Source organism: Gigantopelta aegis, chromosome 6, assembly GCF_016097555.1.
Source record: "Gigantopelta aegis isolate Gae_Host chromosome 6, Gae_host_genome, whole genome shotgun sequence".
Lineage (NCBI taxonomy): Eukaryota > Metazoa > Mollusca > Gastropoda > Neomphalida > Peltospiridae > Gigantopelta > Gigantopelta aegis.
Window position 1 is genome coordinate 10,321,830 of NC_054704.1, and position 15,564 is coordinate 10,337,393.

General features: G+C 34.7%; 1 protein-coding gene across 2 annotated transcripts in view; it reads right to left on the reverse strand.

The window, feature by feature from the left end:
- Nucleotides 1-494: 494 nt before the first annotated feature.
- The window catches only part of LOC121375143 (calnexin-like), a 68,078-nt gene continuing 53,008 nt past the window's right edge, over nucleotides 495-15,564 (reverse strand). For both annotated transcript variants that reach the window (XM_041502404.1, XM_041502405.1), the window contains exons 21-22: nucleotides 11,902-11,984; nucleotides 495-7,413 (exon numbers count right to left, since the gene is read on the reverse strand). In XM_041502404.1, coding sequence (XP_041358338.1) covers nucleotides 7,377-7,413; nucleotides 11,902-11,984 — 120 coding nt within the window. In that variant the 3' untranslated portion in view covers nucleotides 495-7,376. The remainder of the gene's footprint in view (nucleotides 7,414-11,901; nucleotides 11,985-15,564) is intronic.

Genomic DNA, 15,564 nt, shown 5'->3' on the forward strand with positions numbered 1-15,564 from the left:
TTGGTGATTGTCGGGCACTTGTATTATTGTACGAGACGGCCCCTGGAAGACAGAATGGCCGAGTGGGTGATCAGAACGTAAAATTCTGCTGTCTGGAGTTTGCCGAAGCTTAGCCGAATGTAGGTGCTGTCGGGTTTCTTTCTGTAGTGTGTTTATTAGTGATTAATATCCGATTTTTTCTTTTGAATCAAGGAACTCGAAAATGGTTGATGTAAATGTATTTGACGTCAAACATAGGATTGTTGTGGTATTAGAGCGGAAATCTTTTACTACTTTTTGGTGGTCGGCGATTGCCAAAAAATTACATAGCTTGGTCTCGGACTGTAATGAGAGCGTATTTATGTCCAAATGTCCGTCTAGCTCTCTTACAGTCAGAGCACTCGGGCTAACCTCAGGTGTGTGCTCTACCAACTGAGCTACATCCCACCTTACAAATAACAACATTTGTTGTTTAACGACACCACTAGAGCATAAACAAATAACAAATGCTTCCAAAAGGCTGAAAGTATTTTATTTTCATCAACTGCTGAAATCACACAATTATAATAATTATAACATCAAACTCATTAACATTCATTAATACAAATTTACAAGCATTAATCTGAATTTCATTTTTGGAGTACACAGATTTCTTTTGTTGATTTTTCTGTATACAATGATATAAGATAAAATGATCAACTAAAAACATGTCCACAGTATGACTGATAGAAATAAGCAGAATTTTTCATTTGTCCAACGGACAAGTACACTGAGAAATCTACATGTTCAGCAATATTTTCACTGGTCCAAATAAATGTTTTGTTTTATTAAAGAACAAGGGATATATTTTTGATTGCTGAAAATTAAACTGTATTAACATTTTTACTTGTCCACTGCACAACCATTAAGGTACATTTTGCTTGTCCGAGCAGATTTTCACTTGTCAGGACAAATGGACAAGTGCTTATTGCGAACACTGCATGACCAACTAGAAATGTGTCCACAGTATAATGACAAGCTACAAAAATGCTGACAGCAAAATGTCCACCAGAAATACATTATGTCCAGTGTAATGATCAACTAGAAATGTGTTCACAGTATAATGACCAGCTGGAAATGTAATAATAAATGAGATGAGTGGACCAGCTGGAAATGAGTTGTCATAATGATCATCTAGAAATACCATTTTATGTTCATAGTATGATGATAAACTAGAAATGTGTGTACAGTATACAAACTCCTGACTTCTAGCCAAACTGTCTGTATTACAGATATTTCAATCAAACCAAGTGATCACACACTCGCTCATTATCATTCTCACAGACATGATACTATAACCACACACCTGGCACTTATTGTCCTGTCGGTTTTACATTTGGAAATGAAATTAACATTCATGATCCCCCAATTACGTCTGAGGCAGCCTTTACCTGTAACAATGCAAAATAATTGTCAACCAGAAATGGAACATGTATACTTTCTAACCATACAGGCCACATACACTTGTATCTAACTTTCTTAAGTCTGAATAAAGCAGAAGAGTTTAAAATATAAAAAAAAAATACACGTAGCTATAAAACATGTCTAAAGCTATTCTGATTACATATTCATCGTTTTGGATGGTTGACCCTGTTGATGTGTAAACATACTTTATGCTTTAGTCCAGCTCTCCTTTTTTTTATTAGCAGCAAGAGATCTTTTTGTACTAAATAAAATGACCACTTACCAGTTGTGTGGCATCATGTTGACATGGGGAGAACAAAGGAGCCAATACGGTCTTGGAACTTCATACACCCAATTCTTGTCACCAAGCTAAAGCTCCAACTTTATTATGGTGCAGATGATGTCACATCACTTTTCTACTGGCAATTACAGGAAAAGACCTAACTTTACACCTGTGTACACACAAAGATAGGCTGCCCAAATGATGAATGTTCAAAATGAAATTAGCATGTACTTGCAGACTATAAGATAGAGGACCACCACAGGTTTGGGAAAGTTTACATCTGTTAAGACCAATACCCAAGGGCATATCCAGCATTTTGTAGAGGGGTGACAGAACTTTTAAAAAGGGAAAGTTCGAGTTTGCTAAAGGCATATAAGCCGAGCTCCCAGCAAGATCTGGGTGAGCGTGGGAGTGTTGTCGTTTCAAAAGGGCACTTCAGAGAGATGGCAGATCACAGCACCCGTGTGACCCTCTTCTAGATCGGCAGAGGAACATCTATGTTATTATTTTTTTAAATATTATTATTATTTTTAAATAGTCCAAATGTCTACAGAAGCTACAGGTAACATCTTGACGTGACCAGTTGGGACACGGTAGAGTACTGGGTTTTTGTATCCTAGTCCAATGTCATATAACCGTAAATAAAATGTGTTGAGTGCATCGTTAAATAAAACATTTCCTTCCTTGTATCCATCCTAGTGAACTATTGAGTTGATTAACAATCTGGTGCACTTCAATTTATCATGCATATAAGCATTTACTTGGCTCCAGATATTATTTGAGATTTTAAGTCAAAAATGTATAATTTTTGTTTGTGCTTACAACTGTACATATCAGTGTTCTGTAAATAAAGGCATTTTTCTCAAATAGATTCCCAATTTCAAAGATAAACACCTGGTAATTACATGAACAGTTTATTATTTAAACAGCATTTCATAGGTTGCCAAGAGACCATATTTTAAATAATAAACTGTTCACAACATCCTAAACTACTTTGAGCGAATACAGAGCCCTATCAGTAACAAGTGGGACGTGTGTGTGTATATAAGACATGATAGCTATTTTTGACATTTGTTGATCGAGTATTTTTGATGTTTGAAGATGTGGGGAGGGAGCCCTACTAATAGCACTGACCACTTACATGCTATATCTTAACTGTCAGGCTTATCACCCCCATCTGTTATTTATAGCCCTGACAGACATACTTCTGTATTTAATATTGAAGTCATGAAAAACTTGGAAAGCTTGAGGTCTAGTTAGGCACAGGCCCATCTCAAATGGGTATTACAAACTTGGTGAAAAATGAGCTAAGTAACACGTATCTCAATGAACTAGGGTTAGAGAGCTCTCTATAAATACAAATGCATATACAGTAGAATCTTGTTGCATCAGAGTAGGAAAGGTAGAATATATCGCAACACTCAAACACGAAACGAAGTCCCGAGTTACAGTTACAATGTATACCGAATGGTTAGGTTGACCTACCCATTGGGTCGAACACTTTCTCGAGCACCGACATGGTTCGAGCCAACAGGATTCAACTGTATATCTAAACTTAAATACATGTTTCTACCAATAAAAATAATCTAAGTGAGTTTTACCGCACAGCATAATATGAAAATGTATCCTTTATTATGCCATTCATCACTGAAATAATACTGGACAAAATTCACAAGATATAATAATTATTACTGGTGACAAAAACACAAACGATAATTGTACAACCATCCTAACAAACATCTTTTCATCTACACTTACAGCTTAGTATTACATATACTAACTAAGAGTCTAAGAATAGTTATCTTCCTTCGAATTTGACATTAATAAGTCTTTGGATTAAAAACACTATTTGATTAAATTAAATTAAAAGTTTTTTGTTGGTGTAAGAAAATTCTGTAATAATGTTCTAAAAACATTAAGATAACAATACATTTCATTTTTGAATGGTCAAACATACAAATGTTTGTTTTGCTATATTCAAATTGTTGTTAATCTTTTGTCTTCTGGGTATAACAATATAATGTAAATTACATCAGATCTGATACTCAGCAAATGTAATACTGTTAGATGCAAGTAACATCCATGCGGTGGAATTAAAACAAGTTCTTGTACTGTTGTCACTGGTATAAAGGTGGTTTGGTGTATTTTACATTAAAACAAGTTCTTGTACTGTTGTCACTGGTATAAAGGTGGTTTGGTGTATTTTACATTAAAACAGTAACTATTCGATATCATAACACTAAACTTTTAATGAATTCCTGATTCCCACTCATAACTTAAAAAAATAATAAGAGACCAAAAACAAAAGAGGATACAAATTAAAATATTAGAGTTTTCTTTTTTCTTTTGGTCTTTACATTTAATGCACTGTATAACTTGTGAATGGTATAATCCAAAAAGGTGTCACAAGTGATTTTGGTCTATGATACTACAAATGTCTTTGCTAATCACACATTCCAGCTATGTTTTTTCTAGTATAGAGTTCACTGTATATATATATTACACACAACACATAAAATTTCAAAGAATGCCACATATTACAATTTATTTTTCACCAAAATGAAACAAAATCTATAGCTTTAGTTTCATTTGGATTTGGTCTGATAATTGTAGAGACTATTTCAGTTACTGGACCAAGTTAGTCTACCAATATCTATTACTTTCCATTTTAAAAAGCTATTAATAAAAAAACTGATATTATTATTATTATTAAACTTTAAACTAAAAAACCTCAAAGCATGCAGACTTGGAGGTTCAACTTAATATAAAGAAGAAAAGGGTGGGATATTGTATTTTAAACGGAAAACAATCAAATACTCAACATATTCAATTACATGAACAAAAACTTGCAGTTAAAAACTTGTATACCAATATTTTCGATTTGTATGGATGTGAAAATTCAGTACTACAAAGACATATTTAAAAAATGATAAAACACTTAATGAACTATTTTTTGCATAACATGTATTTCTTGCATGATATATCGATTACAAAAACAGACTCACCTAGTTAACAATGCATATATATATAAAAAAAATTAAATTAAAACTCACTCACACATTATAGGTAAAATATTCACCACATACTTATACACAAATACCTAAAAAAAAGTAGCAAAAAAAAAAAAAGTACAACAAATGGTAGTCGGATGATACACAAAGGGGACAGGAAATGAGAAAAGAAAAATGATAAACTGACTTGAAAGACAGTTGGTTTGATGTATTTCTGTACACACACCTGGATGGTTTAACAAACATGTCTTCAACAATCAAGAAATCTTTTCTTTTTTCTATTAAAGGAATTATTCTGACTCTGCAGCATTTGTAATGTTTGTTCAAGGAACAGAGCGTTTAATGATTAAATCTGCAATATATTTAGAGTATGAAGATCTGTATACTCAACAGCATATCGTTCATACCAAGTAAGTAAATATGGATTTTTGCATACAATAATGTACTACAAAACAATATAAATTTTCTTCCAACTGCTAAATAACTTTAGAAATAAACAAGACAACTGAAATTCTGAATAATTTATCAATATATACTGCTTTGGTTTTTTAAAACATTTTCCAACAAGTATTTCTAGCCATGCCAGAGACTGGAACAGGGATGGATGTGCCCGAAACCTTTGTGGTATATGGGCACGTAAATAGAGTTCAATGAATATGTGAATAAATGGCTTAAGTGAGAATAATCCCTTCAAGTGGTAAAATCTCTGCCACAGGAGGTAATGGCGTAATTCAAAATAACAACTGTAACATGTACAACAGAAACACTGATGTATACATTTCATGTACCCAGTAAATTAATATTCATTCCTAAATGCAATCACAACTGTAGTCATATCACATTGAATGAACTATTTAAGGACACCAGTATCTGAGTGTCACGACAATACCCTTCAACAAACTCACACACGCGCACAAAATTATATTACAAACAATTCAAATTTGGCAAATATTTGCAGAATAGATTTTAAAACACCATATTCCAATTAACTGCCAAAACCCCCATAAATAAAAATAAAAATACAGGATGATTCAGATTAACAAATGAATATTTAATGACACTCCTGTACAATAAATACATGGGCTATTATGTGTCAAAGTAAGTTAATTATGTAAGGGCTGAATAAAAGAAGTATGTGTGCAAAATAATATAAGATAAAAGGGGAACAACAAAAATCTCTCTTAAACTGCCCTCACCATAACTTACTAGGAAATACCACATTAGATCTATATAAACGTTTGTGCTGATCAGTATTGGAGTGGGGGGGGGGGGGGAGAGGGAGGAGGGTAGAGAGAGAGAGAGAGAGAAGAAGAAGAAGAAGACACCCAAAAAACACTGAACACCCACCTGACTTAATTTGTTGTTGTTTTTTTGCAATTAACATAAATTTTGTTTTCAAAATTTTTAAAATGATTTTATGGCTCATTGCCCTTTCAGTAAGCAAATTAGGCAAATCCTAACTTTTATAAAATCTGGACCAAAAAAAATAAAAAATATATATATCCACAATTTAGCAAGTGAAATGAATGCACAAGTCGGTTCTTTTTATTTTTTTGGGTTTGTTTTTTTTTTTTTTTTTTTTACTGATTTTAGGTAGAATGATGAGCAGAATAATAAACCTTCCTTGTAAAATAATGACATCTGTCACATGAGATTGTGACATGTAAACAGAAGTAAATCAATCAAGATAAAAACTTTATAATAAGTATCAAATTGTTCATTATCCTCTATATATTTAAAAGTAACATTTGTGTCACCTTTTGTTTGGTGACAAAAACAAAATTTAGTGGACACCTACAAAACAAAATTCTTCGTTATATTGACCCCCCTGCCCCCAGACCAGGTGGATATAATATTATACACATTCAAACTGCCTATTGATGAAACATTATATTTAAATAATTGTTGGGGTTTTTTGGGGTTTTTTTTAAAGTTTTTAAATTTTAAAACCTGTTTTTTCTGCAAACCTTTGTTATTGACATAGCCAAATTTGATTGTCATCCCTCCATATTAATCTAATGATTGGCAGGTATTTTAATTATTTGAAAAAGATTGTCTCCTGCCCAGTCCAAGAGGTTTTAGCAGGAACCCACATCAGATGTAATGGCTCATGATATTGTTTCAAAGCAATATTTGTTTGGTTTGAGGTTCCAATGAACATGATGAAAATGAATTTAAACTGAATGTTTGAAGTACACACCCATCACATGAACCTCCACCCAAAAGTCTTGAATCAGTGACATCTTTGGTAAATTCTTATAAACTAGAAAAAAGGGACCAATATAAAGTGCATTTTCAGCTGGAAGTTGTTTGCTGAGGTTATTATTCTGAATTCTGTTAAACAAATATGAAAAATTAGAATAGTAATCAAAGACAATTTCAGACGATACATAACCGAGTATTCCCCATGCTGACTCAAACTAAATACAAATATGTCAGTACCAAGTCTTCACTTGAATTTCATCAAACAATAACGTTCATGAGCATCGATAATCCAAGGTAACACAGTTCTGTCTGTCCTGCCAAGCACTGATGCTCTTAACTTTATTACAAGAATTAGATTACAGAGAAATAAAATGTACAGCTCCACATATCATGCTTCATTCAGACATGCGACATTCACAGCATCCAATGCACACCGGTCACTAGAAACATTCTCATTACTCCTTCCTAGGCTTCCTCTTCCGGGGAGACTTTCTGCAACAGAAAAACAAAACAAACCATGGAATAGGAACTTCACTACATTCGTTATATTAAAAGTGACAGTTTCTGAGGTGCATACAAGTCTTGTTTTGTATTAAATGTATCTTGAGCTACTACGAACACCATTATGATGACCAGAACCACTTTGGATTTCCAAAGTTAATAAGGTATACAAGAGTACTGTGTATTATAATATCTAAACATATTTAATGTTGTGTAATAACAAGAGTCAGTGCCTCTAATTTAAGGTGTTTTATTTAAAGGTGGTATATTATATTTACAAGCCCCATATTTTGCCATTTTAATATCAATTTGTTATAAATAATTTTATATTAATCAGATTCACATATAATTTTTCATCAATAACTTAGGAATGTCAAACGGTGCACTAGCACGTCAAGTGAATGAATGAATGAATGAATGGATGTTTAACGACACCCCAGCACAAAAATACACATCGGCTATTGGGTGTCACAAATGGTAAGTATATGGAAATATTATTTATATATATTTATGTAAAGCCACAGTGTAAGGAGCTGTGGGTGAAAAGTATAATACAATACATAAAATTAAGGTAAGTACATTTTAAAACTTTGTATAAAAGTGTTTTAAAAACTTTACAATTAATTCTGGATGGAATTTAAAAGATTCCAAGACATTTCTGTCGCCAAATATATAATTTCTTGTTGGCTTGAGATGATCACACTCCACCAAACTGTGGCGCACAGTCAGTGTACACTGACAATGTTCACACTAAGGGGGAGGGTCCTTTAAAATAAATGAATGCATCAAATATGTATGGCCGATGTGGTCACGGCACAAGACTACTTCATCCTTCCTGCATCACCTGTAGGATGACTGCCACTCTCCCAGGACTGCCTTGACAGAATGAAGCTTGTTCGCAACCGCACCGTCCCAATCGTCTTGCCAAGTCGAAAAGATATATTGGTTAATATAAAATTTAAAATCACTGTAGGGGACACCAAAATGGACACAGGGGAAGTCCAAAGCAGACTTGGCAGCAACATCTGCCTTTTCGTTACCCCTAATGCCAACATGGCTGGGTACCCAACAAAATATAACATCTTTATTGGCAATTGATAAAAAGACACACTTTCGTATCACCATCCCAACTAAGGGATGCTCCAAGTTCATGTATTGTAGAGCTTGGAGACATGAAAGCCAGGGCTAGTACATGCACCAGTGCATGCTGATTTTTGCGTGTGCATAGAACATTTAAAACTGGGTGCACGCGGTGCATGCTAATATTTTTCAAGTACTGTGTATTGCGTATACTAGTATCCTGTTGTCTACCAGATTCAGACTTAAGTTGTTGAATTTTGCGTATGCATTTCGTAATCTGTTCGCCACATGAAAATGATAACTTTTATCTTATGGGCACATCCATTTTGTATCCCATAATCCTACTTACAACAATGGCGCCCTTTCGGTCATTTCCGTGAAATATATTTGCGAAAATTGCCGGGCAATATCTCGGTTATATCCGTTAATGGTATTAGGGAAGGTGGTCGAGACCGACTTTGGGGTATCCACGCGCATAACACAGTTGCCTGAGTTTATTTTAAAATCTGGTCAGTGGCATTAATGGTTGTTCAAACAATATTTTGCCGGTGATTAACTTCATGAATATTACTGCATGAGCTTTCCCTTAAAACAGCTTAGACTGATATCTGCAGTTCACTAGAGCAATAGGGACATACATAAAAAACCAGTGTACTTTCCAGAGTTATCCTCCTTACATGTATTAATATGGCGGCAAAACATGTGATTAACTGATACTTTCAGTTTTATTGTAGTGATCTGTTGTCAGTGTTTATAAATAAAGTTGTCTGTGCACAAAACCATGCTGTACAGTGCCATACGGTAACAGCCAAACAGCTTTCACTATCTACTAAGGGAATATTTCGTTTTGATGCTATGTTACTTGTCTGCGATGTACAAAACGTGAAAACCGAATTCTGTAAAATAATTTTCTTTTGTTAAAATATTGTACATTATTGTTCTCATGTGCTGAAAATAAGAAATACTTCAATATTTATAAGTTGTTTTTCATGGGTCGACTTATAAACGGGTCAATAAAAAAATGTTTTCAGAGCTTGAAATTAGGGACTCGACTTATAGCCGAGATCGACTTACAGGCGAAGATATACGGTAATTAAAATAGTATTTTCCTCATTGTTAACAGGATTTACCTTATTTTTGGTGCATGTAACTTTTTTTTCAGCATGCACCTGGTGCATGTAGATTTTTGTTTTTCATTTCTAGCCCTGGAGTCTGTAAAAATAATATACTTGGATGCACATGAATCCTTAATCTGTTCCAGGGCTTTAATGATTGCCCAAATTTCAGCAGTAAAGATTGATGCTGAATCGGGCAATCTCATGGAAATTATTGCGTCTGATGGAAACACTGTAGCACAAGCCACAGAATTCCCATCCCGTGATCCGTCTGTGTAAACAGGAATGCAGGGCTCGAAATGCAGTGTTAGTACATGCACCGGTGCATGCTGATTTTTGCGTGTGCATATAACTTTTAAAACTGGGTGCACGCAGTGCATGCTAATATTATAATTTGCATATTTGTATCCCATAATCCTACTTACAACAATGGTCGTTCGGTCATTTCCGTGAAATATATTTGCGAAAATTGCCGGCAATATCTCGGTTATATCCGTGAACGGTATTAGGGAAGGTGGTCGAGACCGACTTTGGGGTACCCACGCGCATAACACAATTGTCGTCACTGACAAATTGAACTCTGCCAGATCTGTGATCAATACAAAGTACCGTGACTGCCTTGAACATTTCCGACCTCAGATATGGGCACTTGATCAGATGATTGCGAATGTGCAGGTGCCTTACTCGCGTAGTTGACTCGAAGTCAGCCAGTGATTATTTCAATCGCAACTACTCGTTGAATTCCGTAGGCTAATTTATATACCAACAGATCTTATCGAGTTAAAAAAGTTGATAACTTGCTTAATACAAAACACAAATATTCGTACGTTTTTGTAACAGGCCTATTATAGATTTCTGTAAGGCGTTTACGTTGGGTGAAATTTTCAAATTTGATCAAGAATCAGTAATAAACGCAGTTGTATAACGTTCCGGTACTGTTAATAAATAAATATAGGTATTGTCGAATAATTCCGAATAGCTTCGTATAAAAAAAAATCAACACTAATCAAGGTAATTAAAATAGTATTTTCCTCATTGTTAACAGGATCTACCTTATTTTTGGTGCATGCAGAATTTTAATGGTGCATGTAACTCTTTTTTTAGCATGCACCTGGTGCATGTAGATTTTTTTTTCATTTCTAGCCCTGGAATGTAATCACATACCGCTCTTGGATTTCCATGAAATGTTGTTTATAAATAACTGCATTTGTGCGATCTTTTTTTAGATGCACAAGATGGAATACAATTTTTGGTGGTTTGATACACCAAGGTGGCAAAATAAAATATGAAGGCGTTTCCAAAATATCTGTTAAATCAATGTTGGAAACTGATAAAAACTGCTTAATGCAAAGACCAAATGTTCGAATTGTATTCGGTTTCGCATCAAATAACTTCATATATTTATTATCAAACACTGCATTGTGTGCAGGATGTTTTGGCATTGATTTAATCTTTGTAGCATACTGCAGAGAAAGCTTTGCACGTCTAGCACCCAAACTAGGTTCGTGTGCATCGACAGCACATCAAGTAAACAGTCGTCACTAGATTCTCATTTTATCTTGCCGTAACAAATCTTACGGAACTGATAAATCCATAAAATCTGGCAAGTTGACTATAAGGAGCTAGATGAGCCATCAGATGTGTTGCACAAAGACAGCCAACTTGCCAACAACATAGCCTGGCATAAAGTTATGCAATGTTTGCCTCAACTGAATGTGCCCAATTCTGTCGGTCGTCCACTAAAGATTCTCCAATAACAAAACAAACAAAAAAAGTCTACATGGAAATTAAATTTGGTTGTCATTTTTTGATGGGCATATAGTTGAAAGTAAAATGTTTGCAAAAAGTTAATAAGTATTATTATGCAACTTTGAAATAGCATCTTTAACACACTAAAATATATATACTTTAAAAAAAATGAGGAGGAGGAGAGGTAATTTAATAAAATTTGTTTAAACTAATTATGCATAGCGAAAAGAATGGAATACCTGTCAGGCAAAAAAAAATAATTACAGGTATCTAGAATAATCAATTCTAGCAACAGCCCTAAGTATAAATATATTTTGACCAATATTATGGGATATTCTGTTTTTATTTCTGTCTGCATTTTACTTTATGAAATCAAAACGAAATAGTTTTGAAAAAAGTTTCTAGGAACTCTTCCCAACCACCCCCACTCCCATTCATACATAACCTTTTTTTGTTACACATCCCATGATTCCCCTTTCCCAAGCATTACACCACAAGTTACTAGTTGATGAACTAGTACAGAATAATACTTCACCTTGGAGAATCACCAGCTGAGTTTTTTGTTTCCTCCTCCTCCTCCACCTCCTCTTCCTCCTCCTCAGCATCGTCACCAGCTTCCTGCAAACACAACACAGCAATGTCACGCAGTAGTCATTCATTTTAATCTTATCTATAACAAACATTCTGAGAGTACTGCTAAAGCAATACATGTCCCCTACCGGGCCTAACGAATTTGCTCATCTCCTAAATTCATGGTACATAACAATGTGAACAAGAGTACCAGTGAGATACACGATACGCCCATCAGAATTTTGATGGAAAACCATAGTATGCAAGCAGGGGTGGTCCCGCTTGATGTCATCATTAACGAGAAGGGGGGAAGGAAGGAATTTAAAAAAAAAAAAAAAAAAAAAAAAACACTTTTTTTTTTAATCACATCAGTGAAAAAAAAAAACCCCACAAATTGTATATATTTTACATAATGGAATAAATAATATAAAAAAGGAATAAAAGTTATGAATTTAAATCCCATATATGTATAAAAAGTACAAGTATTCAGTACTGTGTCCTGAAAATTAATAAAAGATCGCACTGTTGAAGCGTTTGACCGCCTGAGCTAGCACATGTTTAGACAAAGATAGTAATAACGTCATCACTGATTTGACGAAATTTTACCTCTACTGGCTCTTGACATAACCAGTACATGTAGCTGTTCTGCTTACTCCCACTTGTTAACAAAAAAGTGGAAACCGTTTGTTAATTTTAAAGTCCTTTATAATTACTGGATAGACTACATTGAACAGTCAACAATAAATACATTTATTGATCATTTCAGTATATTTTATGCTATTTCAATCTCTTGCTTCGGACTGGGACACTCGACCCGACAAAGCTCCGTACATAGGTGTTGATTGTAACCAGTTGCAAACTCTGGGTCCTTTGTTTTAATTGGAGTGTAATACCTTGATGGCTCTCTCACCAAGAATGGTGTTATTAGGGAGTTCACTCAAAATTTCAAACATATTGAATTTTATTCTAAGATATGCCATTCAATTCAGTTCTTCAAAAGAAACAAAATGCACTTTGAATTTTGTAAATTGGATGAGTAGTTTTTGAGGTATGTCTAATCAAAGATGCTAAATTTGCCCGGTTTTTGAGAAACAAAGACAGGTAATTACAGTTTATCTATAAAACAAAGATGGCACCAGAATCATGATGTTTTCACTGTTCTTGTACATTTATGTCTCCATCTTCAACAATTTTTATCAGATTGTTTTCAAATTTTCAATGCTACTAAAAAAAGGACTGCTGGAGTTGTTTATTAAAAAAATTTGATTGTCAAATGTAATGACCTTGACCTAATTTGCATATATTTACATACAATTTACAACAAATCATGCACTCGTAACATTAACAAGTTATTTAGTAACAAGTTATAAAAATAATTCAATCAAATATCACTTACAAGCACAAAAGTGTTTTTTGTTTGTTGTAGCAGCAATGCAATACAGGATGGCAACCATCTTGGCAGCTATTTTGAATTTTCTCAAATTCAGGTTTTTGTCACTTCCAACTATATGGCTACGCTGTGTATTAAATTACTGTTCATTTTCACTATAGCTGAACCATCTGTGGTAACAGGTCAGTTGTCCAATTTCAAATTATATAGTTCTACACATCATTAGTATTTAATTAGTCCAAGGTAGCTGTCGGCCATTTTGAAATTAAGACATTCGAAATTTTCTCTAATGAAAAATATATATAAAACATATCCGTTAACAAATACTCAATCCAGTTCAACCATGGAATACAAACAAGGAACATGACTGTTATATACACTCAATGTCACATCATGCCATAATTAGCACAAAACTGGTGGCCATTTTTAATTTTAGGAAATTTTTTGTACATTTAAATTTAAAATATCAAATTGCAGTGTTATATAGCAAATGTTCTATATATAATATATGTATGTACATCAGTCTCCCTTCTCTGAATTCAGTGAAAATGTCGACTTTCATAATCCTGATAAATCTTTGATATATTTGTACTGTCAGGAATATTGAATGTTCGTCCACTAGAATCATTTGGTGCTATGTCAAAGCCACTGGACAGTATAAATTTGGCATCCACATCTTTTATGTCATGCAGTGTTGGCCACTTCACAACCCTAATTCCTTTGCGTGTAGACACATTTTGGAGAAATTTGACTGTTGCTTCATTACTGCGAACTGACAACACCTCACCTACAAACCAGTCACTGTCATAAGCTACAGCTACTATTTGGTTCGGTACAAATTGGTGGTTCCTCTGTGGCTCTCGATTGATCTTCTGCTTTTTTCTACTTTGGGAAACGGATTGGGGTTTTTTCCTCTTTTGGGGCAAATGCTGTGAAGATGCAACTGCATTAAATGAAAGTTCCAAAGCATTTGGTAATGGATGGAGTCTGATGATAGTTTTTAAATTTTCTGCCAGCTGGGTCAGTGAAAGAGGCTGCTTATCTTTCTGGAATTTAGCTAGAGATTTTTGAATAAGAATAACTTTTCGCACCTGGACATGATATTTGATCTGTTCCTTAACTGCTAGTTTGCTTGCATTATCACTCTTTAATGCCTGACATATCTGTATCTCTTTATCAACTTGGTTGTTGGTGTACCATAATCCAGCACGATGGACTTTGTTCAATTTCTTGTGCAGATTCTCTCGACTTTTGATCTCTCACTTCCCTTTTCCTCTTTCTTTCTGCCTGAACTTGCTGGCGTTTTTTAATTATTTCTTTCCATTGCTGATGTTCTGTTTGCCTCCTTCGTTTTGCTTGCTTACGGGCAATATCGAGATACTTCCTTCTCTTACTTTTGGAAAGAGACAGCAGATACTTGCCAGTCTTGTTTCTGACATAGAGAATAGCTCCTGCTTGTGATGATGTTGCCTTTTGTGGTGCCCGCTTTACAAGTCTGTCAAGGTCACCAAAGTTGGCTTCAGATATTTTGTTATGTCTAGGAACTCCAGCAGTTTCCTCCATAACTTGCTGACTAGGTTGGTGGTACTTTCCACCTGGTAGCTGATCTTGTAACTGGCGAGAAAGCAAGGGAATAAATGATAGCAATACTGTTTCTAGGCTGTCTTTGGTTTTGGTTTCAAAGTCAGTGTCCTGAGGGCTGAACAAATCAGCCCATACACAGTCCTTTGTGATAGAAACACCTGTGAATACGGGCTCACCATGAAGAAGATCTGTTGCATCTTTACTAAGCTTTAAAACACTGTTGTAGAGATGCTCCCAGTGAATGTTCATTTCAAAAATATGTCCCTTTTCTTCCAAGAGTCGCCAAAGTGGACCGGTTATGATTTTTTCAATAATGCCTAAAGCCCGACACATCGCTTTGTTATTAACATTCTGTATGCCACTCGAAATAGCTTGTAATAGTTTATTCTTTTGGCCACAGTAGCCATCATGAAAAAAAGAGCAAATGTCACTCCAGTGGTAATGAACACCAGCACCATTGACGAAAAGGACATTAAAACGATTGCCAATAAATGTTATGAGATGACATTTCTTATTTCGTGCTTCGAGAAAAGCTCTGAATTCACCACCACATCCAGATTTAGCGCATCCACTTTCAGTTAGCGCTTTACAACACTGGTATATCAGATCATGGGTGAAACCCATAACACCTTTTGCTGCTGATGCCATGTTGAT